Source organism: Orcinus orca, chromosome 4, assembly GCF_937001465.1.
Source record: "Orcinus orca chromosome 4, mOrcOrc1.1, whole genome shotgun sequence".
Taxonomy (NCBI): domain Eukaryota; kingdom Metazoa; phylum Chordata; class Mammalia; order Artiodactyla; family Delphinidae; genus Orcinus; species Orcinus orca.
The window spans coordinates 19,170,690-19,198,636 of record NC_064562.1 but is presented as its reverse complement, the minus strand read 5'-3'; the positions used below and the strand labels follow the sequence as shown (position 1 = coordinate 19,198,636).

Here is a 27,947-nt window from a genome sequence, read left to right as displayed (position 1 = left end):
ATAGGTAAATCTATACAGACAAAAGGTAGACGAATGGTTGCATTGGGCCAGGGTGGTGGTTTGGGGTGGGGGGCGTTGATGAGAAAGGAATAGAGAGGTATGGGTTTCTTTCTGAGGTGATGAAAGTATTTTAAAATTGATTGCGGTGATAGTTGCACATATCTGTGAATCTACAAAAAAACTGAATTGTACGATTTAAACGGGTGAATTGTATATTAAGTCAATTATATCTCAGTAAAGTTGTTTTTTTAAAAAGACAGAAATTGGTAGAGTAGATTTAAAATCATGACTCAAATGTACGCTGTCTATAAGAAAGTCACTTTATATATAGGCAGGTTGAAAGGAAAGAGGTAAAGAATATATATCATGCAAACATTAATCAAAATAAAGAGTGACTATATTAATATCAGATAAAGTGGACTTCAGAGAAAATAAAATTGTCAGAGGCAGAGCAGAATATGATATAATGATAAAAGGGCAATCCACCAAGAGGAAACAGCAACCCTAAATGTGTATGCACCCAGAGCTACAGATTCGTGAGGCAAAAGCTGATAGAACTGAAAGGAAAAGTAGACAAATGAACAATTTTAGCTAAAGACTTCAAAATCCCTGTCTGAAAAACTGATAGACAAATTAGAAAGAAGGCAAAGGTATAGAAGAACTTATAACACCATCAATTAATCGAACCTAAGAGACATTTATTGAACATTCCACCCAAAAGCAGCAGAATACACATTCATTTCAAGTGCCCATGAAACATATTCCAAGATAGATCATATCCTGGGCTATTAAACAAATCTCAGCAAAGGAAAAAGAATTGAAATCATACAGTTTGTTATCTGATCACAATGGAACTGAACTAGAAATCAATAACAGAAATCATAAACATCAATGACAGAAATAAAAGGAAAATCTCTAAGCACCTGGAAGCTAAACAACACACTTCTAAATAATCTGGAGGTCAAAGAAGAAGATTCAAGGGAAAGTTTAAAAAATACATATACCTGAATGAAAATGAAAAACATACCAAAATTTGTGTGACACAGCTAAGGCTGCACTGAATCTGATCTATGGTACCAAATGCTTACATTAAAAAAGAGGAAAAACTGCAAATCAATAATGCACATTCACGCTTCATGACCCCAGAAATAAAAGAGCACGATAAACTAAAAACAAACAGAACAAAGTAAGTTAATAGCAAAAATCGGCAAAATTGAAAAGAAAAAAATAGAGAAAAATCAATGAAACAGAGCTTGTTCTTTGAAAAGATCAATAAAATTAACAAACCTCTGGCAACACTGACAAAGAAAAACAGGAAGAACATACAAATTACCAATAAGCAGGAATAATACAGAGTATATAACTACTGACACTGCAAACATCAAAAGAGTAATACGAGAATACTATTAACAACTCTACACACATAAATTTGACAACTCAGATAAAATGGAGTAATTGCTCAAAACCACAAACTACCACAACTCACTAAATATGAAACAGATCACTTACATAGCCCCACAAATATGAAGGTAACTGAACTCACAATGTAAAATTTTAAACATCCCAAATTAGAAATCTGTAGACCCAGATGGTTTCACTGAAGAATTCACCCAAACATTTAAAGAATTAACACCAATTCTACACAACCCCTCACAGAAAATAGAAGAGGAAATAATTTGATGAAATTAGTATTACTATGAAAACAAAATCAGGCAGAGACAGTGCAAAGAAAGAAAACTAGTACACCAAGTAGAATGTGTTCCAGGTATGTAAAGCTGGTTCAACATTTGAAAAGTAGTCGATATAATCCACCATAATCCAACAGGCTAAGGAAGAAAAATCATATGCTCATATCATGACACAGAAAGAGCATTTAATCTTCTTCTCTTCCCCTCTAGCTAAAACTTTCCCACTGGTGTTGCCTTTCATTGGGAATGTATTTCCTTGTCCCCATGTTCATCAGGGTCCTGGTCAAGACTCTCTTAATCCACATACAGAGATTTGGTCAAATCCAAATCCTGATTGTTAGACTTCTTACAGAAACTGGTTTCAATTTCTCTGAGTGACCAGCTCAGAATACCAAGAGGTGAGGAGCTTATGCTAAACTACTAGATAAAACTGTCTAGTAACATGCTAATTCCTCGAAAATGTGACACATGCTTGGAAAATCAAATGGATTACTCAAGTTTAGAGTTACAGAGATCATATCTGCATTTGAAAAACAACATAGACACAATTCTATACACGCTATGAGAAATTTTAAACTTGGACATTTAAAAGACCAAAAGAACTTCATGATTGAGAGAAGAAAAAAAAGTTTACACAAATTCACCTTTTGTGCATTTTCACTGAGCTAAGTCTATTTCATATCATACTTAGGAACCTCCCTTAAGGAACAGGAAAATCTGAGCTTCCAAGCATCGGGTGTGTTAATTTCCTGATTATACACAAAGCTCAGGACCCAGCCTCTTGATCAAACAGTGATGTTTACTCTCTTGGACTTTGAAAGTTGTAACCAGAATCTCCCTTTCTCAATATATTCATCTGTGGCCAGAAGAACACGGAGAAAATCAGCATGAGTACTACAGAGAAAGTAAGTATGGTCTTCTTTATGTCATATCATAATTGTGTCAATCTGTGCGCTTGTCTATTTACCAACACCTCATTGCCCAAGTAGTTTCTATACTCCTAAAGTGGGAGAGAGTCTTAATCTTAATACCTCTCCTTCTCCTTCCCCTTTTCTTTTATTCCCTTAATGTGCTTTGCCTTTCCTCAGTTTTTTCAGTCCTTTAATAGGCAATATATCAAACCCTCCTACATCAAACTTTCCAGAGTCAAAGATATACCCCCTCCTTCAAGGATCTCACAGAGAGACATAGTAATCATAAGAGTGTGCAAGAATAATAAAAAAAGAGAGAGAAAGTGCTCCTAACTTAGCCTGGCTTCACAGAGAAGGTGACATCTAAGAGGAAACTTACAGATGTAAGAATTCACCAGGTAAAGGAGGAGACAATTGTACAGGCAGATGAAACAACATGAGGAGAATCTCCAGAATATTTTTTGTGCCTGGAAGTGACCAGAAATAAGGTTGGAGAGAATAACAGGAAGAAGATCATGGAGAGCCTCGTAGACCATGTCGACAGATTCTGATAAACAATTGGTGGCAATATCATTTTTAGGTAGGGAAAGAGCATGATCAGAATTATAGTTGAGATAGCAATTCTATAGAAGATGGACTTGAAGGTGATGAACCCAAGCCAGGTGAAAGGTAATGAGGACTGGACCACACAGTAGCAGCAGGAATGGAGAAGAAGGGACAGATAACAGAAACTTTTAGATTGTGGAGACTGAGGGAAAGAGAAAAATTAAGGCTATTTCCCAGGTTTCTTTCTTGGATGAGTGAGTAGGTTACATGGCCACTCACTGAAACAGAGAATAAAGTAAAGAGTAAAGAACAGATTGCGTGTTAGGTCCACCACTGGGCAGGGGGAGGGTGGTGGCAGAAGAAAGAAATAATGGTGTGTATATGTTTTACCATGTGGAATTTGAGGTACCTGTAGGACATTCCAGTAGCTGATGAATAGAATCTAAAGCTTAGGGACAAGTCTATCCATAGATACAGACTGTGAACGTCATCTACATAAAGGTAGTAGCTGAATCTATAAAAATAGGTGAGACCACATAAGAAGAGAATTTATAATGAGAACAGTGGTGGGCTGAAATCAGAACCCCTAAGAACTACCTTACCACCAACAACCTCGTCAATCTCAGTCTGCCAGGGACCACCACCATTTGATGAATTGCCACTAGATGGTCTCCAACCCTGCCTCCACCCCAAAATTGATTCTCTCCCATACCTAAGATCACAAAAAACCTCCTACACTGCAAAGTCATTTCTACCCTGACACTGGACAACTTCATTCATGGTAAGATCAAAAGTATGACATCTATCCTCTTGGTTGTGTAGCATTATGTAAATATAGTTAGAATTGCAAGACTAATTTGAATACAGAGACTGATAGTACAAGAAAAGTTGAATTGAGGTTCAAGAGGCTACATTCAGCGTATATTTAAGCGATGGTTTCTTTTTTGTTTTTTTTGGCTTGAGTGCAGAAGAATTGGATTCAACCTTCAAATAATCATGAATACAGGATTACTCCAACTCCCAAGCCTAAGAGTTTCCTTTTCTGCCCCCATATTCTTTTTCCCAGGTTATCAGGTGCAGAGCAGCCATACTCTGGAAGCCTGGTGGCCCATTTTCCATTGAGAAGGTAGAAGTGGCTCCACCAAAAGCAAAGGAAGTTCACATAAAGTTCGCCTAAAGGTAAAAAAAAAAAAATCCACAACATTTCCACAGCAAAATTCAGAGCTGTTCACTGTAAGTTATACATCATTTTCACAATGTTCAATTCAAAAAGAAAACTATACACTCTCCTATTCCTTTTTTATTAAAAATTTCCATCCATCTTTAAATCTAGCCAGAGAAAAGTTTAGGGAGGTATGGCATAGGCTACATACCCAAAGGATACCTATTTATAACTATTACTATTTACTAATTAAAAGAAGTTTCTACCCACAAACCATATTTTAATCTGTACTTTCAACTTTCTTTATGATATTCCGCATGATATTTAAGTTATCTTGAAATACAGTCGTCCCTCTATATCTGCAGGGGATTGGTACTAAGACCACGCCCACTCCATATCAAAATCCTAGGATGCTCAAGTCCCTTATATAAAATGCTGTGGTATTTGCATATAACCTACACACATTCTCCCGTATACTTTTTTTTTTTTTTTTTTGCGGTACGCGGGCCTCTCACTGCTGTGGCCTCTCTCGTTGCGGAGCACAGGCTCCGGACGCGCAGGCTCAGCGGCCATGGCTCACAGGCCCAGCCGCTCCACGGCATGTGGGATCTTCCCGGACCGGGTCACGAACCCACGTCCCCTGCATCGGCAGGCGGACTCTCAACCACTGCGCCACCAGGGAAGCCCTCTCCCGTATACTTTAAATCATCTCTAGGTTACTTAAAATAGCTAATACAAGATAAATGCTATGTAAATTGTTGTAAATACAATGTAAATGACATGTACATAGTTGCCAGCATGCAGCAAATTCAAGTTTTGCTTTTGGGGACTTTCTGGAATTTTTAAAAATAATTTCAATCCCTTGCTGGTTGTATCCGTGCATGCAGAACCCACAGATAAGGAAGGCTGACTGTATGTTGTATGAAATTTGTTTGATTATAGATAAATCAAGTCTGAATCCTTGGAATTCAGGTTAGAGCTGGAAGGGACTTAGGGATACCTGTTATTTTACAGATGAGAAGATTGAAATCCAATAAGGTGCAGCGACTGTTCAAACGGCTAAGTAGGAACACAGACTTCAACAGTTTTTCTCAACCTTGCTTATATATTTGAAATCACCCGGGAGCTTTGAAAAATGCTGATAACTGAGTCCCATCCTCAGACATTTTGAATTTGTGATTTAATTGGTGTGGAGTGCAGTCTGGTCATGAGAGTTTTTAAATCTCCCCCAGGTAATTCTAATAAGAGGCTACCAGCCCAGAAGGTAGTTCGCCTGACTTCTCGTTCAGGTTTTTTAAATTGCCATTATTTAATTTTAACAATGATGAATAAGTACTGCTTATTAATGGATTACAGAGAGTCATTTTCTTGCACAGTTACCTTGCCTGTGCAATCCATGCCCTCTTTTCAGAGAGTCTTCTCTGGTCTATACCCCCTGCTGAGTGCACAGAAGTCCATTTGGCTAACCCCATCCACGGTCTACCCACAGATTCACAACTCATACAATGAGATTTGGACACTAACTCAAAGACATCTCCACCCATTATCTGATAAGCTACAAATCTGAATCTCTCATCCGTGCATTTGAACAAGATACAGAGAGACTGAGCAAGGCAGGGGATGGTGGAAACCGGAAAGGCTGGAGGGGCTCAGGGCTGGTGGCCATTTTAACCATGCGATCATGACGAATAAGAGAAAGCCTGTCTGCAAAGAGTAATAGGAAAATGCAGCTATGCACACAATGAATCAAAGTAGAGAGATGAAGACAAAGGCTGCTTGATGGATTTCTAGATTCGTTAGGTCTGACTGTACTTCCTACAATAACGTTACAAGCAATTTTATGGTATTCTTCCAATAATCCCCCTTTTACATGGGCAAATTCAATAGATTTCAATTCTTGACTTAGTTCTGTATGTGTGCGTGTGTGTGCACATGTGTGCCGAATGCGTGCCCATTTTAGAGATGAAGAAACTGAGACTTGGAAGGATAATTTACCCCCAGGTCACACAGCTAAGAAGGAGGGGTGGGGACAGAGCCAGGATTCCAGCTTTGAGCTCTTTCTTATCCACTGCTTTGAGAGTCTCCACTTTATCTGGCTGATTTACAACAAAAAATGGGACTATGACTTGTACCAATAACACAACTATAAAGCCCTAATGTGAAATAAATTAAGGTCTCAATTATAATAGGAGACGTTATCCTTTTCCTTCCGGTGTTCCAATTCCTTCATTTCTATAATTGGTCCTTCTCCTCCACACTCCCACCCACAAGCTCCAATGAAGCACAAAGTGAGACCTTTGATCAGTCACACTGTGGTTTTACAACCGTCTCTTCTGAACCCATCCTGCCCTCTTCAGTAGTCTTTTGTTTTGTTTTGTTTTTTTTACATCTTTATTGGAGTATAATTGCTTTACAATGGTGTGTTAGTTTCTGCTTTATAACAAAGTGAATCAGTTATACATATGTTCCCATATCACTTCCCTCTTGCGTCTCCCTCCCTCCCACCCTCCCCATCCCACCCCTCCAGGTGGTCACAAAGCACAGAGCAGATCTCCCTGTGAACAAAAAATAGAATGCACTGAAACTGAAACTGAACCTGAAAGTGCAAACGAGACAAAAATTTCCCAAAAAAAGGTCAACCAAGGGAAACTGTTGAACAATTATTTAAATGAAGCATATGATCAATAGTTGAACACATCAGTGGAACCAAATAGGGAAGGAGTCCAGAACTGGACCAAATATATACAGGAATGTACTATAGGATTAGGTTTACCTTTCAAATTTGAGAGGGAAACATTGATTATTCAATATATGATGTTGAAACAACTGGATAGTTATCTGGGGAAAAAAGGTAAGTTGAGTTGCTATTGCATTCTTTATACAAAAAAAAAATGCTATATGAATCCAAGAATTAAATGTGAAAAGTGAAATCACACATGTGCTATAAAGTACCATAAGAGAACACTGTAGGGATGGAAGGAAAGGAAGGAAAGGAGAAGGAAAGGAAATTTTAACCAATACAAAAATCCATAAGATGTAAAATAACATATAGATAAATTTGAAAAGTTTTTTAAAATTCAGAGAAGGAAAGGAAATTTTAACCAATACAAAAATCCGTAAGATATAAAATAACATATAGATAAATTTGAAAAGTTTTTTAAAATTCCATATATAAAAAATATCCCCCCAAAAATCAACAAAACAATATGACAATAGGCAAATTTCCTCACTATATAAAGAATTCTTTAAAAGCAATTTAAAAGCAATTTACAAAAATTGGCAAAGAAAATACATATCTAGTTTGGAGGGAAATATATAGAGAGATAGATACAGATATATACACACACACACAAATGCTTTTAAGCATGTGAGCAGATGCCCAACCTCAAACCCTCAAATGTTAAATAAATAAGTGGGGGAGGGATGGATTGGGAGTTTGGGATTAGCACATGCAAACTATTATATATAGAATGGATAAACAACAAGGTCCTATTATATAGCACACCAAACTATATTTCAATATCCTGTGATAAACCATAGTGGAAAAGAATATGAGAAAGAATATATATATATATATATATGTGTGTGTGTGTGTGTGTGTGTGTGTGTAAATGAATCACTTTGCTGTACAGTAGAAATTAACACAACATTGTAAATCAACTATACTTCAATAAAATAAAATTTTTAAAAAATATAGTGGAAAAACACCGTTTACCTAAGAGATTAGCAAAGACTTAAAAGTATGATAATATATAGGGCTTATGACCCTTGAGGTTGTAGGACTGGAGTTCTCAACCTCAGCTGATGGGCTGTCAGCTGGGGCTGCTGCCCTTAGCTCCTTGAAGCTGCTCACATTCCTTCTCATGGGGCTCCTTCACCCCCTTCCAGCTTCAAAGCAGCAGTGACACATCAAATCCTTCCTGTCCTTTGAATCACTATATCTTTCTCATCTGCTTTCCTCTCGTCTCCTTTCAAGGGCTCCTTTCATGAACTTTTGGTCCACCTAAATAATCCAAGATAATCTCCTATTTTAATGTTAATTGATTAGTAACCTTAATTACATCTGCAAAGCCCCTCTTCTTTCCATGTAATGTATTCACAGGCATGATAAGTTGACATATTCAGTGTCTGAGGACTAGGATAGGACAACTTTGGGGAGCCACTTTAGAAATTCTGGCTAACACAGCCCATGTGTGCCCAAAATATTCATTGCATTGTTGTTTTTCATGTCAGGGAGAAAAAAATCATAAAAACAGGAAACAACCTAAATGTCTATCGGTGTCCAGGGGACTGGTTAAATAAATTATGATATATTTATACAACAGAATACTATGTAACTATTAAACAAAATGATAGAATGCTACATGTACTAAAATGAGAAATCTCCAGAATCTATTGTTAAGTAAAAAAGCAAGGCCTACGACAGGGTAAAAAATATGCAGGCTTTGTATTTTTAAAGGGGTTATATCTCTGAAAGATATCTCTGAAAGATATTGACAAGAGTAATTGTCTCTAGGGTGGGGTAAGGAAGACTGGAGACTACGATGTCGGTTTTCACTTGTGCAGTTTAAATTTTTACCGTATGTATGTGTTACTTTTTAAAAAATGAAAATAAGTGAAACAGAAGAGTCTAAATCCTACAAATGCTTTTAACTGAAAATTGCTCTGGTTTACAGCAGTAGACAATGGGACAGTCACTAAGTCCATCACAGGCAAGTTATTCTAATGTTCTCCTTATACTTTGAACATTACTAGAGAAAAACATTACTAGAGAAAACTGCCTACCATTGGTTTCCATGGCCAAAGAGAATGGGCTGGTATAAAACACAGAAGACAGCATGGAGACAATCCTTTCTCCCTGATGATTTTTTAAAAGAAGAATAGAACCAGGAGTAAGACCTCTGGAGTGGGGTTTTTCAAAGGTACTTGTATATTGTAAATATTTGAGGAGGACACAAAAGGAGACAGATGCAGACCTGGGATTGCAGGAAGTGAGGACGGGAGTTAAAGGGCCTCTCTAAAGAAACTTTCATAAAGAGCTTTCCCTTTGTCTCTTTAGAAATATTTTCCATTTCTTCACATTTTCTTAACCCCTCTGAAAATATTTTGATAATAAATGAAACTGTATTAACAAAACAGAGAGAGAACTCTAGCAAACAGCAGAACCCATGGAGCACTGCCTCGTTTATATTGCTTAAAATCATGACAAGATTTAACTTAAAATAAAAACAAAAGACTTCTTTGGTAGAAAAAGAAACCTCGGATTCTACCTGTGTAATCCAGATATTTGTCGTGCATGTGTGTCCCCACCTTTCATTCACTATCCCCCCTCCAAAAAAATGGCTGGGGTCCCCATGACAATTACTGAAGTACATACTCCCTCCATGTTTTCTGAGCATCCCCAGGAGCTAACATTCATGTGGTCTGAATTCCTGCTCCTGCTGAATCGTTTTTGAATCATCCCACTGGTCAGTTGTCTTCCTGGAGCTACTGTTATCTGGGCTACTTCACTATATGCTGCACTTTCCCTCTTCCTGTAGTTCCCAAAGCACTACCAACACAAAGCCCCAGTGGGTAGCAGACTTTGCTGATGATTTAGGAAAGATAGATTATAGTACAGTGTGACATGAACTGACAACATTAAGTTTAATGTTAGGCTCTGCTGCCCTCATGTCCTCTGGCCACCCCCACTCATGGAATTTTACATGAGCTGTCTCTTTTCTCACTCATATCTCATACAAGCCGATTCTTGCCCTTCTCTACACTCTTTCTCCAAGAACTGGTATTTCTGTTGTACCCACCCACAAGCGAAAGACCCAAAATTCCTCCTATTTTATTACTTACACTAATATAATTCTTATTTGTCTATACGTCTTCCACCTAAGCTCTAACCAGAACCCTTGCCCTACGTTACCACCCACACCATTAAGGCATTTTCCCCATACCAATCTGAAACTTTCGTTTTCCCTTGGCCAGTTGTCACAAACTGTAGCCAGATTCTAAAATAACACTTTTTCAGGAGAGGGATCAAGATGGCAGAGTAGGAGGACACGGAGCTCACTGTCCCAGAAAAACACATCAAAAATGCATCTACACGTGGAGCAATTCTCATTGAAAACTGGAGACTGGCGAACAGACTCTTGTACAGCCAAGGCTGTACGAAAGACCCACACAGAATCAGGTAGGAAGGGAAGAGAAGTGGTCAGGTCAGGACCTGCACATCTAGGAGGGGACACAGAAGAGGGGGAGGATTACATGGGTTCAGAGATCCTCCCTGGGGACTGAGCCGTGCGAGCCACATATCGGGCACCCCAGCTTGGGGGGGGGGGTAAGTCCCCTTGGCTGGTTTGAAAACCAGTGGGACTGACAGTGGAGCTGTAAGAAACCTAGACTATGCTCATGAAGAATGTGTGCACACACTTGCTCACTCCTGAAACAAGGCAGAGGAAGCAAAATGAGATTGTCTGGGACTCTGACAAGTTCCCTACAACTGCCCCAGCACGCGCCCCAGCCTGAGCCCCAACCCGAGCCAAGTGTCCGCTCCAGGCCCTCTTGTTCCATGGCACAGCTCCACCCTAGCGCAAGGGCTGATGGAACCGGGGGAGTGCAGAGTTGTGCAGGATGGAGCCGACTCGGACCCAACATGGCATCATAACAGGGTGAGGGTGGCCATTGCTGGCGCCCATGGAAGCAGCAGATCTAGAACTCTGACTGGGTCCAGGACTGCCACAGCCCATTCCCTGAACCATGCTGAACGTCCACACCAGCCTCTCTTGCTCAAGCACTGCTCCCCTCTGGGGCGAGGGTGCAGGCGCTGGGAGGGGGCAAAGCACACAATTAGAGGGATTGGAACCAGCTCAGATCCGACCCTTACAGCTTTTGCTCCAGCAACTAAGGACCTGACCCCCACTCCCAAAAAAGTCCTGTTGGCCACTGAGAAGTAGAGAAGCCCCAGCTCACACCTGGCTCTGGCACTAGCCCCTCTATCTCCAGCCCCACCTCCTACCAAGGTGATAGCTGTCAGCACACCCTGGGGGAAGATATGACTCATGCTCATGTCAGATACAGCTCTCCCTGCAAAGCCACTGGGCACACACAGACTGTATAGGGATGTTTCCACACAAGCACACCCCTTCAAGACCAGAATAGGTAACTGTTTCACACAATATCATAGAGACAAGAAAGTTAAGCAAAATGAAAAGACAGAGGAATTTATTTCAAATGAAAGAACAAGAGAAAACCCCTGAAAAAGCAATTAATGAAACACAAATAATTTACCAGATAAAGAGTTCAAAGCATTTGTAATAAGAATGCTAACTGAATTCAGGAAAAGAATCAATGAACATAATGAGCATTTTAACAAGGAACTAGAAAATATAAAAGGAACCAGTCATAACTGAATACAATAACTGAAATAACTGCGCGTCCGGAGCCTGTGCTCCGCAACGGGAGAGGCCACAACAGTGAGAGGTCCGCGTACCGCAAAAAAAAAAAAGAAAAGTGTAACAGAACAACTTAAATATTCAATAATAAAATATTAGTTAAAGTCTGGAGGAGATAATAGAATACTATGGCTTTTTACCAACAGGATCAGAAGTATTTCAATATTTTAACAATTGGCATCACCTTAATAGGGTATGTTAGCTGCATATAAGCCCTGAATTTTCCCTAAGGAAAAGCACAAGTACAACAGGATATACATGAAAAGACTTGTTATGCAATTCTGATTCATCACAAAACAGAAAATGGATGAAAAAAAATGTGGTCAATTCATACAATGGAATACTCTACGGTAATGAAAATAAAGTACAGCCACAGGCAATGTGGATGCATCTCACAAAAATAGAGTTGAGAGGAAAAAAAGACATGAAAGAACACATACACTATGACTCCATTTGTATAAAGCTTTTAATCAGTAAAACTAAACTATATTGTATAGAGAAGCATAAATCATAAAAGAAATGCAAGGAAATTATTATTAGGATTGTGAAAGAGAAGGATGGATATAGGAGGGATTCTGGGTCAGTGGAAATGTCCTTCACTTTATAATTATTTGTTAACTTATCTGATAGGTTTAATGACCTTTACTCTGTTATCTTATATTTTGCAATAAAAAAAGAAAAAAACAAGTAAACAGAAATCCCCAAATAGTTGGAAGCAATGAGGGTTTGCACCTGAAATATGACACCACAAATGATGATGTGGAGAGAGATGGGCAAAGTTGCAGATTACAGCAACAAAAAAGGAGAGAAAATAATTGGAGAACAGAAGAGCAGAAATGGTATTTATTCAAAGACAATTCTACACAGGACACAGAGCACCCTGGATAGAAGAAGAAGAACTTCTTAAATCAGAAAGAAACTTCCAAGGCAAGCTTCCCAAAGAAAATGGGCACCAAGGGCAAAGTAAGCAAATATACTGTTTCTTTGTTCAATTCTTGTTTTGTGTGTGTGTGTCTTTATACAGTTGCTAAAAGAAGCGTCCTTGGGAATTACTCTCAGAAAGCAGCAGTTTAAAGTTGATCAAAAGCTAAGTCCTCATCAACAGATGTATGGATAAAGAAGATGTGGTATATATATACTCATATAGGTACTTTCCTGGTGGTGCAGTGGTTGAGAATCCACCTGCCAATGCAGGGGACATGGGTTCGAGCCCTGGTCCGGGAAGATCCCACATGCCTCGGAGCAACTAAGCCCGTGAGCCACAACTACTGAGCCTGTGCACTAGAGCCCATGAGCCACAACTACTGAAGCCCACGTACCTAGAGGCCGTGCTCCACAACAAGAGAAGCCACCGCAATGAGAAGCCCCCGCACTGCAACAAAGAGTAGCTCCCGCTTGCCGCAACTAGAGAAAGCCTGCACACAGCAACGAAGACCCAATGCAGCCAAAAATAAATAAATTAATTAAAAATATATATATATACACACACATGTACATACACACTCACAATGAAATATTACTCAGTCATAAAAAAGAATGAAATCTTGCCATTTGTGACAACATCGGTAGACCTAGAGGGTATTAAGCTAAGTGAAGTAAGTCATACAGAGAAAGACAAATATTGTATGATTTCACTTATATGTGGACTCTAAAAAGCAAAAACAGATGAACAAACATAACAAAACAGAAACAAAATCATAGATACAGAGAACAGGTGATTGCCCAGGGTGTGGGGGTGGGGAGTTGGGAAGATGAGAGAAATAAGTGAGGGAAATTAAGGGATACAAACTACTAGGGCTTATAGCTCTAGCAAATTCTCAGGTGATGTCAATAACTGCTGGTGGCAGGGAGGTCCACATTTTGAGCAGCGAAGATGTAAAACACATCTGCTCTAGCAATAAGGATTCAGGTAATGCAGAGCTGATAACAAATGGTTCGATCAACAAACACATATTGGTCATCTACCATGCCCAAATCCTATAAATTTATCCTCTTTATTCTGGAGAGAAAAAAATCAAGGTTTATAATAGGGTGAACTTTAATACACCTGTTCTTTTTGAAAATTAAAAGTGCAATGACTACAATGTAGAATTTGACTTCTTATTTTCAATTAAGGCCCCTTGTCTTTAGAATAATATAATTATATATAACATCCAGCCACAAACTCCAAAACTCTCTTTCATAAAATAATAGTATCAACATGTTCGTTCATTTTTTTTCCATGATATTCTTTCTTTCTCTCTCCTTCTCTCTTCCTCCCTCCTATCCTTTCCCCCTCTCCCTCTTTCTCAGGTTATTAAATGCAAAGCAGCTATCGCCTGGAAAGCAAACAAACCCCTCAGCGTTGAAGAGGTTGAGGGAGCTCCCCTCAAGGCTCATGAAGTTCGAATTCAGGTGTGTGTGAACCTTCCCAGGGCGGGACAGGCAAGACACCAAATGCAGACTTGGCTTCGGTCAGGTCAAGCCTATGTAGTATAACTGGGAGTCCCAGGAGTTTTCACTGTGGGGGAATTACATATTTAGGTTCACATTAAAAACAGGTATTATCCCCAGGAGGGGTAAATTGTAAGAATCAGACAAAGGAATTCATTTTAGATTAGAATTAGGTAGGTTTTCTTTTTGTTTTCCAGTTGCCATTTATTGAAAAGTGTTATTAAAAGAAAGATTGAGAGTTTGGTTCAAAACAAGGAAAGATCTGATGCTAAGGGTCCTGGGTGCCCAGAGGAGGGGACAGAAGTGAGACAGCAGGGAGAAGACATGGCACTGAGCAGAGAGGGATCACAGGTGACAAGTTGAGTCAATTTCTCCATTTTCTCCGCAGCTGACCTGGCTTATACTTTTCCTCAGGATCACCAACCACAGTAAGAGTTTATGCATGAGAATGAATGAGTTATCCTCATGAACAGAATGCTGAAAAATAATACTGGGACACTTCGTAATTAATTAAGACAATCCCTTATTTGATATCTCTCTTTTAACTATAAAAGTTTTATTACCTCTATTGTATTTCATGTCGCTTCAACAAAATTTGAACAAGCCCTAGAAACCTGTGTTCCCCCTCCACTCCCTCTAACAGAGTTTAACTTTTCTGTTACCTTTGATTTCTCCTCTCCTAGAGACAGTGACTGCCAATTCTCTCTTTGTGTGATTTTTTCAGTGACAGTGAAAGGAAGAAAATAAAGATGCATTAAGAGGAAAGACTATATCGCAACATATTTTTAATTGTTCTTTTTTTTTTCAAAATGCAATTCTTTTATTGAGCTCAATGAGTGTTGTTAAGTTTCAAGGTGTCATTGGGCCTAAAATTATCCTCCTAACAACCCCAATGATATAATTACAGAAACAGGACTCAAGCCTGCGGTTGCTTTGTAGATAATCGCCACCACCTTGTGCCATACTGATGCCCATGTCATCCATCTTCAATTTGAGGGGCTTTTTTCCCAGTGATCCTTGGCCATGAGGCTGCAGGAATCGTGGAAAGTGTTGGGCCAAGAGTGACCAACTTCAAACCAGGTATTTAAATTTCTGATTCCAATTAAATGGAAATGTCAGGATATTTCAGGGATAATTCCTGATACAGTCCTGGCTTTGCATGCTATAATTGATCTCTGTTTACATAAGGGGACCATCTTTTCCAAAGCAAAACTGAAGCACACAGTCTATCAGAGTCTAGCAATGAGACACAATATTTCCAATCAGAGCTGCCTAGGGACTTCCCTGGCAGTCCAGTGGTTAAGACTCCACACTTCCACTGCAGGGGGTGCAAGTTCGATCCCTGGTCTGGGAAATGAAAAAAAAAAAAGAACTGTCTAATAAAATCTGCGAAATACAGTCACTTTATTTACATATAGCACTGCGAAACTGTCCTATGATGCAAAGCTACAAGGTGAGCTTACACTGAGCTTCCAAGGGGGAACAGATGACAATTTAAAACAACCTCCTCTAAATAAAACAGAAAACTATTTTAATATTATAAAGAATTTAAAGAATGATGACTTATAGGTAGCTTAAGCGAGAAATATTATGCATATGTCAATGTTAGCTTAAATGTCTTCTTGGAAGTTTGTAAGATAAACGTGTATGAAGCATGCCAACAGTCGAATTATTTACTTTACATTTTGTAACAGATCCATCAAATACTGCAATATGAGCTATGCAATTGTCACTTATCAGAGAGGATGAACCGTATCATTCTTTCTTCCTTTAATGAGGATGCTCCGAACTGAGAAGTATATTAGTATCTTTCCATTCAAAACAAGATTATAGAAACAAATGGCTCTCCAAAATTTGGCATCCACAAACAAGTCTGGCCAATGTAGTCCCAGCTCTACCACTTACTGGCTGTGTGACCTTAACCAGTTAAGTCACTTTTCTGTGACTCAGCTCAGATTTCCATTTTCTAACAGGGACAATAACAGTACCCATCTCAAAGGGTTGTCCTGAGAATTAAATGAGATAATACATGCAAGCCGTTAGAATGGTGACTGACACATACTAAATGCTGAACAAATGTTAATCATCATTATTGGACCTTGGTCATCAGAGGATAGAAATCATTACTGAAATTGAATAAAAAGTAGAAAATGTAGAATTTGAGAGTGAACTAAATGAAACATGAAGATGATATATAGTTTACTCTCCATATCTAGCCTATTGCCCACCTCCCCTATTACATAAGGATGTTCTGTTCCATGCAGGATGTTTAGAAATGTAATAAATAAAGTCATTATGTAATAAATAATAGTCATAATGCAGAGTGTTGCAATGACAGCAGAGTCTCACAAAGGACTCTGCACCTGATGGTATAATACAGATGTGTTGCTTGACTGCCCAGCAGAGAGAAAACGAAAAAGAAAAAAGACAATATATACAATACTTGGGAGAATCAGCAATCCTGCAGGTTAATAAAATACTGTAGCCACCTATACTTCCTACTGAACATAAAATGTATACCATAAAGAATGGTGTTTTCCACCAATTCACCTGGTAGAAACTATAAGTAACATCTTAGGCAACATCTAACACATGGCCTTCTTTTCTAGGTGACAAAGTAATTCCACTCTACACACCTCAATGTGGAAAATGCAAGTTCTGTCTGAGTTCACACGCAAATTTTTGTGGAAAAATCAAGTAAGCTCTATAAACTATTAGTAAGAGTATAAATTGTTACAAATATTTTGGGCAGTACATTGGCATACCTAAATGGAGTTGAAGAGGTGGATACTTTGTACCCACCAATTCTAGATGTGTACAAGAAACTTGTAAAATCACCCAAACAGACATGCACCATAATGATCATTGCAACACTGTAATAACAAGCAATTGAAAATAGGGTAAATGTCCTTCAATAAGAAATAGATTAACAAATTGCTATGTAGTAACACAATGGAATTACTATATAACAATGAGAATGGCTAAACTTGCTCTAAATATACTGTATAACAATGAGAATGGCTAAACTTGCTCTAAATGTATCAACATAGAATAATCTCACACAGATAATGTTAAGGGAAAGAAGCAAGTTTCTCACAGATAAATTTAGTCATATACAATAACAATACCATATATTGTTTATGGTTCATGTGTATGTAGTAAAGGGAATGATAAATGCCACATTCAGAATAATAGCTACTTCTACAGAGGATGAGAGAGGAATGCAATGAGTCACAGTAATTTATTCCAAGACCACATAGATGTAAGTCCTGGAGCTAGATTTTGAACCTAGGCCGTCTGGCTCCAGAGTCAAAATTTTTAATTGCCTTATTCTCTACTGAGACTATAGAAAGATCTGTTTATGCTTAATTCTAATTGAAACTAGTTATTTTAGAAGCTAAAATTTTACTACTCTTACATAGATTACTGTGCCTCAATTTCCTCATCTATAAAATGGGGACAATAACAATGCCTACTTCACAGGGTTTTGTAGATATTCAAAGAATGAACACACCCTTTTGCAAACCTTTAATAATAGATTTTGACAATGACCATCAATTCTCTCTAACGTCACAAAAATAGAGATAAGGTATTATATGCCTCCAGATGAAAATACACAACACTATTTTAGCAATATTCCTACAAAAACATAAAACCTGAATCAGATCAAGCATTTAGATCAAAAATACTAGTTTAGAGGAAATACAGTGATGGAGAAACATGTTAAACCAGGTTACAAGAGTGTAATCAGAAAAATCTAGAGTGAAGAAAATTCTGTAGGCCAAATGACTGTTTCTTCAACAAATAAATGGCAGGGAAAAAACAAGGGGTGGGGTGAGAACCTATAAATTAAAAGAGACTTAAGAGACATATCAACCAAATGCAATGTGTGGAACTAAAAGAATCTTTATCTTTTAGAGACACATACTGAAATATTTACAGATGAAATAGCGATGTCTAGGATTTACTTCAAAATAGTCCAAAGTGGGGAGGATAGGTGCTGGTGTTGGGGAAGCAGGTAGGTAATAGATGAAACTAGATCAGTCATGAATTGATAATTGCCAAAGCTTGGAGATGGTTACATGAGGATTCATTTTGCTATTCTTTCTACTTTTATATGTGCTTGAGTTTTCCATAATACAATTTTTTAAAGAAATACATGTAAAGCCCTTAAAAGAGTTTCTGGCACATAAGAAGTATACAGTCAAAAGTGTATTATTATTATCATTATTACCTTTAGACCACTTCTGACTATATATTTAGGTGAAAATTCTCAAGCCATTTTTTTTCAATTTTTCCATCTAATAAAATTATCATAACGAATACATAACGCCTAATTTTTTTCTTCAGGAAAGTAATCAGTGGTCCATCTACTTTCTCTTTTTTTGTATCTTTTTCCCCTAGGCATTTCAAAACTCCTATGGGTGATCAAAAATTAATGGAAGACAAAACTAGCAGGTTTACCTGCAGAGGAAGACCAATTTACCATTTCATGGGAACCAGTACCTTCAGTCAGTACACTGTAGTGTCAGATGTTAACCTTGCCAAAGTTGATGATGATGCCAGTTTAGAGAGAGTTTGTCTGCTTGGATGTGCATTTTCAACTGGCTATGGTGCTGTAGTCAACATTGCCAAGGTAAAATACTTAATCACCAGGTTGTGTAAAATAGACATTACTAGGAGGCAGCATGATAAAGCAACCAGATTTATCTTCAAAACCTGGCTCTGCCATTTATTACCTCTGTGATTTTAGGCAAGTTATTTAACCTCTCTATTCCTATCTCTCTACCATAATATCTACTACAAATAGTTGTGGGGATAATTAAATCATATTACATATGTAAGACATCTGGCCCAGAGGCTAGCATATAGCTGGCACCCAGTTCATGTTCATTTCTTTTCCTTTACTCGTATGTTAGATTATAGACTGTCCCTGATTTAAATATAGCCTGATAAATATGTCCCCTAAATGCGAATGCTCGTCCTGGGACAGCAGACCCAGTCAAGAGACAACAGAAACCTCCACCCATCTCCATAGAGCTACCCTACTTTCTCCCTGACACAGCAGATTCCTCTCTCTCAAACTGTAGTAATTCATCTCTGCTTCTCACCCTGTGCCTTTGTGGCTTCAGGGGAAGGTCTCAGATGGCAGCCCTGATGATGGTAAGATGCGTCCCTGGAATTCCATGTTAGAATTTAGCTTTTACAAAGCTCTTCAACTGAGAGATTAGAGAGATGTCAGTATCACTTGGACGCTTCAAACAACCTCCTTATTTGAACCTCCTTGACATCAATCTTTTCCCCTTGACTCTAAACTGCAAAGTGCAACCAGAGTGATCTTCCTAAACAAAAAATCTAAAGTTTTTATTCCCCTTTAATTATTCCCCTTTTCCTTCAATACGCTATAGTCATTCTTTCTCCTTCTTCCTTTTGTGGCTCACTGCTCCCCTGGGCCTGACCCTCAGTCTCTGGGCTCTGGACTGCGCCTCTGGACTTTTCACACCTGGCTCCCACCAACACTGCCTGGAAAGCTCCCCCACTTCTTCTGGCTGACTCCATTTATTTATCGCTTCCTGTTGGAAGCCTACTCCACCCTCCCAGGCATGCATGAGGTATCCCTCCCTCCCACTTTCCCCTAAAGTTTCTGTATTTAACCCTGTCTTCCTTCTTATCACACTATGAAGAAATTTCCCATTTATTTCTCCTTCCTATTAGATGATTTGCTCTGTAAGGGCAAGAATTCTCTCTTGTTCATTGTGATAGCGCCAGAGCCTAGCCCTGTGCCTGGCACATAATATGAGCTTGATAATTTGTCAGCAAATGAATGAATAAAGCCAGGTTCATGTGAAACACCTAAAACACCTTGGTGAGGCTTGGTCCTCAGCCTTGCAATCCAAATATTCTTTTTTATCAGATTACTTAGAGTTGTTCAGTGCCAAGGAAACAAAGTCAAACTAACCAAAATAAGAGGCTGATCTAGTAGCCAGAATATCGAGATATGACTTTTCGTTGAGAATTACATCAGCCATAGGAATGCTACTCTTGGCTCTTAGTGTATTATCTCCCTCTAAAAGTTCATTCATTCATTTATTCATTAACAAAAATGTAAAACTATATGGGAGGTCAAACTACAATCGGAAGGCTCCTGGAGGAAGGGTGTTGCTAGTTGGGTGGAGTTCAGAGCTGATGTGACCCTCCAGTCAAGGCGTAGTTTCCTCGAGATAACACTGGAGACACAGGGAAAAATTACTGCTCTTTGCCACCACACCCCACCCCGCCCTTTTCTGGACTCCATGCTGACTGTCACCTTCTACTGTTCTAGTCTTTCTTCAGGGATATTAACACTAGAGATTCAGCCACAGTTTTCTTTTAAATCTAGTCAGAACTTACCTAAACTCCCAGAATCTGCTCTTCCTGCTACTGAGGAATAGCTAAACCACCTCACGCTCAAAGAAGAGAAATAAATCTGATAGGAACAAGTTAAGAGAAGTGAAGTGTCAGTAATTCTAGTCAAAAGGCAAGAGCTTTAATAATGTTTAATTTACTTCTGGGAAGAAAAGTGATGCAAAAATTCTGATTAATTATTGAGGACCACTCCCCCAGTATCACCAGAACTCCGGGTTCTTTTTAACCTATTTGTATCCTTTACTGCCAAATTAATCACATTTCATAGAGATCTTTGGAAGCATAAAAATGTCCTGTAACAGTGTTGTCTGCAGATAGATAATCATCAACTATTTATAGCCCTATTTTTAAGTGGGGGGTACTTTATAATAACCTCCACTCAGAAGTGCAATTAAATGCACTTTTACACACAGATGTCCAGTTGTATAACATAACTGGTGCAGTGTATTCAATTTATACACTGTTGTGAGCTATGTACAACTACTGTGTACAACATTGCTTCAATGAGAAAAATGCATGTTACTTTCAATGAGACTTACGGCAAACTTTATAATACAGTCTCCACAGAAATATATTTGGAAATATATTAAATATGCCACAGTATCATAGTCAATAGAACATAGTATATATAGAACATTATTCTGAATATTTGCAAAATAGATATTCTATTTTCCCTGAGTAGCAAAAGTCAGCATATGCATGCCTAATATCACACATAAGTTAAAGTAAAATACATGCATTCTCTCTGTTCCTTAATAGTTTTGTTTCCAGTTTAGAATATATCAGTACTTCCCTTGGACACATTTTCTCTTTCCCTTTTGTTTATGCTTTAATTCTAACAGTTTCTCATCACCATTAGAAAATATTAATTGAGCATCTCTCTGTATAGTAATTTTTTTGCCACTATACCACTCTACAAAATAACATATTCCAGCTACAGCAGCTTTCCTTATCATCTTATATATTATGTTTCTTTTTAATTCAATGTAACAAACATTTATCAAAGACAAAAGATAAGAACACTCCTTGATAGCAATGTGAGAGATTATATGCCTTCAAAGATTTTGCAGTCTTTTAAAGAAGCACGTGTATGCAAACAAAATCAATCAAGAATAATTATAAATTATATGATATAAAAAAAGCAAAGGGGTGGGCACTAATTTCTAATTGAAGAATCAAGAAACATTTCATGGGGAGAGTGTGATTTAAGTTGGGCCTAGAGGTATTGGTTATATTTTAATTGAAGGAAATATATTTATTTTATATCTAGTAGTGTATGTATGTTAATCCCAAACTCCTAATTTATCCCTCCCCCCCTCCCTTGGTAACCATAAGTTTGTTTTTGAAGTCTGTGAGTCTATTTCTATTTTGTAAATAAGTTCATTTTTATCATTTTTTTTTTAGATTCCACATATAAGTGATATCATATGATATTTGTCTTTGACTTACTTCACTTAGTATGATCATCTTTAGGTCTATCCATGTTGCTGCAAATGGCATTATTTCATTCTTTTTTATTGCTGAATAATTATTCCATTGTATATATGTACCACATCTTCTTTATCCATTCATTTGTCAATGGACATTTAGGTTGCTTCCATGTCTTGGGTATTGTAAATAGTGCTGCAATGAACACTGGGGCTTGTGATCTTTTTTTTTTTTAACATCTTTATTGGAGTATAATTGCTTTACAATGGTGTGTTAGTTTCTGCTTTATAACAAAGTGAATCAGCTATACGTATACATATATCCCCATATCCCCTCCCTCTTGCATCTCCCTCCCACCTTCCCTATCCCACCTCTCTAGATGGTCACAAAGCATGGAGCTGATCTCCCTGTGCCATGCGGCTGCTTCCCACTAGCTATCTGTTTTACATTATTCGGTAGTGTATATATGTCAGTGCTACTCTCTCACTTTGATCTATTTTAAAAAGAAACCAATAAACCCATTAAAATGTGTGGGCTTCAGTTTTTGTTCTCATAACACCAAAGGGAAAAGGAAGACAAGAGAATGATTTTCACTTGGGTTTGTTCGTTATGAGCTGAATATCTAATGGCCTTCAAGTGTTTCTGCAGATTTAGCCAGTGATTCATCCATTTTCATGTTGGCAAATTGCCCCCATTTAGCTATATCATTTAGTTTTATGACAGGCAGTCTTTATTTATATGGTCCTGCCCCCACCTCACTCGGTCCCTATTTTACAAAGTGGGACCAGGGACTCCTGGTGGTCCAGTGGTTAAGACTCTGTGCTTCCCATGCAGGGGGCACGCATTCTATCCCTGATCAGGGAACTAAGATCCCGCATGCAGCACGGAGTGGTCAAGAAAAAAAACAAAACAAAAGTGGGACCAGCTGCTTGAGAAGTTAATGTATAATTTTCTTGCCTGCAGGTCACACCTGGTTCTACATGTGCCACCTTTGGCCTAGGAGGTGTCGGTCTTTCAGCTGTAATCGGTTATAAAGCAGCAGAAGCTTCCAGAATCATAGTTATTGACATCAAAAGTGAGAAGTTTACAAAGGCCAGAGCCCTTGGAGCCACCAACTGCCTCAATCCTAGAGACCTAGATAAACCCATTCAGGAGGTCATTGTTGAAATGACCAATGGAGGTGTGGATTTTGCCTTTGACTGTGTAGGTGGAGCTAAAATCATGGTGTGTATATTTTTTATAGTAGGATATAATAAATATTGCTTATTAACATTTATAATATGTGCATCTTAATATACTTATTAAATTTTAATATTTATATACATGTATAAGTTATGTTTAAGAATAGTTATTAATACTATATTAGATATCATTATATGTTACATACATATAATTAATTTTTACTTATTAATAAATATTAATAATTACTATTTAATATTAATGTGTTATTAATATTTGTTTATTCTTTCACATGAAAGTCAGCAAAAAATTAAGAGAAAACTTAGAAATAAAAACTTTCAAAGAATTGTGCCTATGAGAAGTGAGGAAAAAAAACAGAAAAGGCAGATTTAGAGGAGGGAATAGACAGGGTGAATGGAGTCACCCCTAACAGCCAGAGGTATCCACTCTCATCTTAAAGTAGAGCAAGGAGATGTTAGCAACCTACAAACAAGCCAGTTCTGTCCATCAGATCTCAATAATCAGGCTGCAGAATTAGGTCCAAATTACATATGTGAAATTTTCAATTAAAAAAGTCAACAAGCTGCAAAATTGAAAACTCAATCTTTTTTTCCTAAACACTACAATTTTGTATCATTCAGATTTCTTCCCTCTCAGGACAGGAAAGGAGGGCCCTTCTGAGTGCAGGGCCCTGGGCAACTGCACTGGTTGCAGGCCCACATAGCCAGTCCTGTCTGTTCTGCTCCAGAAAATGGGGTAAAGAGCCAACTGCACAGGCAACATAGGGAGAAGTTAGCCTCCAGAGCACGCAGCCTTAGTCTCCAGCAAATATTCACCTAATGCATCTTTGCTCAAAGCCACTAGGTAGAGTTTTGTTTTGTTTTTTTTAACAAGATGACCAAAGAATTCATCAGCTAACTTTTCTGCCAATGGAGGCTTCTTAGTTCATTAGTGAGAGCTGTGAAGTAGTTATGACACTATTCCCTTTTATTTACCCCTTCACTCAGCCTGGCTCCTAAAACTCTCCTCTAGAGAGGGTACACAGAATGAAATTCTGTACTTCAACCTCCCAGGAGCAGGCTTTGGCAATTTGCCCCTCGGTTCTTACCTGACACAACATGATATGACAGAAGAGAATGGAGACTGGGAAGGCTGCCCTTCCTGGGTCTTTCCTCTTAGAATGGCTTCATTATAATAGTGCAACTGCTTAAAAGAGGATCCGTCAGGTAATAAGCACTCGATAAATGGTGGCTATTACTGACATTCGTGCAGTGAGGACCCCTTGTACTGCACTGCTTCCCTGCATCCAAAGCTTCAGGCCTTGCTTTTTCAATTGTCCTTGGCACCTGTGGCCTTCAATGTGCCACATCCCTCCCTCCACTTCCCACAGCTCATATGTTTCACAAACACTGAAATTCAGCCCACTTATTTTTCTAGTATAGAGATTCTCAAAACTGGCTATACTTCAGAAGTACCTGGGGAGTTGTTGTTTTCCAGTATCAGTGAATTGACCCATACCCAGGATATTCTCATGCATTGGTTCTCAAGCTGAGAACCACTGATGCAAAACTTGGCAGGTTCTATTATTAACTTATTTATTACACCAAGAAACGTATTTTAAATTATGGAATAGAATTACACTAGAGAACCCAGATAAAAAGAGATGGGTGTAATCACAAAAAGATGGGCTAACTACCCTTCCACCAAAAGCTTCCATAACTAGGGAAAGCTTAATTTCTACGTTGTGGAGGAGATTCCAGTAATGGGAATGAACTTAATTTCAATGACCACTAATGCTCTAAAGCAGTCTAAAGAACCCAACAGAACAATTAGAAATTTACAGTAATGGACAATTTTATAAGATTTTGAGAATTAAAAATTCTCATCAAAAGTTATCAGAGGCTGCCAAATAAAACCCTGTATTTGCATATAATACCCATTTAACTAAGTTATAATTATGGAGGTTAATTCCCTGCTTGGAGCAAAGCTCAGAAATGTAGAGAAGGGCAATAGGAAAAACATTAAATTAAAAAAAAACAAACAAACCAGGAGTAATGTAGGCAGCTACCTTAAGGTTGCAAGCAGTGCCTGTGCTCTTTACCTCTCTCTGTGGATCTCTCTGTACAATATACATTAAACAAAAATATTTCTGCCATATAAGAAGTATAGAAACTAGAAGAGTTGCTATTTAGAAATGTTAGAAATTCTCAAAACTATAAATACATATTCAAATAAAGATTTCAAAACACATTCTAAAAGTTCTAGGTCATTGCATTGCCCATCCCTAGTAAGACAGACAGAGAGAAGAGGGAAAGAGTTTACTGTACTTCAGATTGCTTCTTTCATATAATGATCAGTGATGAACAGGAATGGTATTCCTATTGGGACTTCTGTAGAAGTAAAAGTTGCCTCAACAGGTGAGAACAAAGTTAACCACTGGCTATGGCAAACAATATGGGATAAGTTTATATTTTTCTTGTATAATATTAGTCTCAAAAGATTTTAAATGTTCAACTATAACATAGGGCTTCTATGTGGAATGGCCATCCACAAGTTTATATCTTTCTTAAACTTATTTACATTTTCAATCTTGGCATTTTTATATTAACTCCAAACCTGCAGTAGGTTAAGATAATATTTTCTCTTTCTCTCATGCAAAGATCAATGCAAATCCCCTGGGCCCCTGTCTTCCATGTAGTGATTCAGCAATCAAGGAAGTTCAAATTTGTGGCTTTACAATCTCAACATGAGGTCCTCTTGGTTGCTAGAGTAGAAGGGACAGCTGGCGGGATGTACACTGGCTTTTCTATTTTGGCTAGGAAATGGCACACGTCACTCCTGCCCATAGCCCAGAACTAGTCATATGACTCTACTTAACTGCAAGAGAGCTAAAAAATATAGGGAAGCAGATGAAATGTTTGATGAGCAGCAGCCACTGTTATTTTCTGTTTAACCGTTTTGCCTTCTGTTTTAAATAGCATTTCTTTTAAATTATCCTACATTGAGATCTGCTAAGTTTACAGTATATGCCTCATTTTTAGACTCTAGTGAATACTTATTCACCCTCTGTTCGTGACTTAATTTTGATCCTTTGTCCCTGGAATTGCAAATATCTTCATATATACCATTGTACCTGGTCAAAAACTTGTTGACTAGAGTTTATAATATCTTCTATAGATCTTTCTTTACCTTCATGTATGTATATTTTTCTTGATATACAATGAGATGCATTCTGGGTTCAGCATAAGTGTGGTATTAAACAGAGTAAAATATGTTTGGTTTCTTTTCAATATCTTTTTTGATGACATTCAAAATTTTATTGGATATTCTATCTGAAACAGAACACTGGTACCTCAAGTCTCAATCTACAATAACAACCTCATTAGCCATTATCTTTTATGCAGAGTTGTGTAAAATTTCCCTAAACTATTGTACAAACCCACATTGGAATTCATGTTCTACTCTTCTACTTACTCAGCTAATCTTTTTGTTTGACCTTCCAGAGAGCAGCCCTTGACAGCATAACAGTTGGTTGGGGAGTATGTACATCATTGGAGTAAACGTTGGTGACAACGGATTGAGTGTTTCTGCAATGGAGCTAATAATGGGCCGTACTCTAAATGGAACAAGCTTTGGTGGTCAGTTTTTTTTTTCTTTTAATTTTCTTCATAGTAGTACTCAAATTATCATAATTAGGATTATTGAAAGGAAAGGAAAATAATTTATTTTTTAAATATTGAGTGCCTAGAACATATATGAAGACTACCTGAAAGCTATTTATTCTATTAGTTACTTGAAAGTAAACAGAGTTTCTTTATAGAAGGATAACTATAATTTGCAAATTGAAATTCAGTTTGCATTAAAATGGACCAACATAGGGGAACAAAAGGTAGACAGCGATCAAATTGAGATACTTCCTTATCTAGAAATAGAAAATAATCTTGAATTTTTCTTTTGAAGAAAAAAAATTTAATAGATAGAAGTACAAAAAATTAGAGATGGCAAGGGGGATAAGCTATTTGAAGCAACCCAAATCTGACCTGATAATTTCATTCATTCGACAAACACTGGTTAAACTACCTTTTCATGTCAAGCACCATGTCTTTATTTGGTATTTTGGCCAATTACAGATTGGAAAGGTATCGATTCTGTCCCAAAGCTGGTTGCTGACTACAAGAATAAGAAATTCGATCTGGATGCACTGGCGTCCCATACCCTTGCTTTTGACAAAGTTAATGAGGCATTTGACGTAATGTACCAAAGAAAAAGGTAAATTACCAAAGAGATGAGTGAGCAGTTTGAAAAACCTTTATGATGATTCTATTTTCATTTGATGTTGAAAACTAACCAGTGTGTCTTTTCTGACACTTTCCACATCATCAGAAGTACTCAATGTCCTTAAAAGATTAAATAGTGGCCATTTGCAAAAAAGAAAACTTCCTACTCTATTTCCATAATGTACATGGACATACACTGTTCCAACATAGAGTGGTGATATAAACTGACACATATTTTCCCCTTCACAAATTGTTAACTCAGTTGGGGCTGCTCCATAGCAAGAGAGGTTTCTAGAGTATAATGTCAGGTTCAATATAGTACAATATGGCCCTGAGTCTGGAATCACTGTGGTCTGCGACTGACACAGAATGCCCACTCCAGGCCCTTCATTATCAGACTCAGGTGAAAACCATGGAGATGTGAGTAGTGAGTGGCAGGTAACAGATACTTAAAGGGTTCCCCAACTGCCTCATTC

The 27,947-nt window shown here is 37.9% G+C and overlaps 1 protein-coding gene and 1 long non-coding RNA gene across 3 annotated transcripts; both read left to right on the top strand.

Moving 5' to 3' along the window:
• The first annotated feature begins 2,193 nt into the window (after positions 1-2,193).
• LOC125964248 (uncharacterized) lies at positions 2,194-14,028 on the top strand. 2 transcript variants are annotated; one of them, XR_007477050.1, is made up of 3 exons: positions 2,194-2,593; positions 4,212-4,324; positions 12,774-14,028. It is a non-coding gene; the product is annotated as an uncharacterized LOC125964248 (long non-coding RNA). The 2 variants fall into 2 exon arrangements; XR_007477049.1 differs by lacking the exon at positions 12,774-14,028 and adding an exon at positions 5,322-6,521 and having other exon boundaries at positions 2,199-2,593.
• A 7-nt stretch (positions 14,029-14,035) lies between these two features.
• Positions 14,036-27,688, top strand: ADH4 (alcohol dehydrogenase 4 (class II), pi polypeptide; the record flags this gene model as incomplete). The annotated part of the gene is given in 9 exon segments (XM_033401804.2): positions 14,036-14,143; positions 15,122-15,182; positions 15,185-15,262; positions 16,792-16,879; positions 18,587-18,818; positions 22,979-23,239; positions 26,698-26,740; positions 26,743-26,832; positions 27,325-27,688. Coding segments are annotated over 9 exon segments (1,104 nt in total), but the record flags the coding sequence as incomplete, so codon positions are not given.
• Between the last annotated feature and the right edge of the window lie 259 nt (positions 27,689-27,947).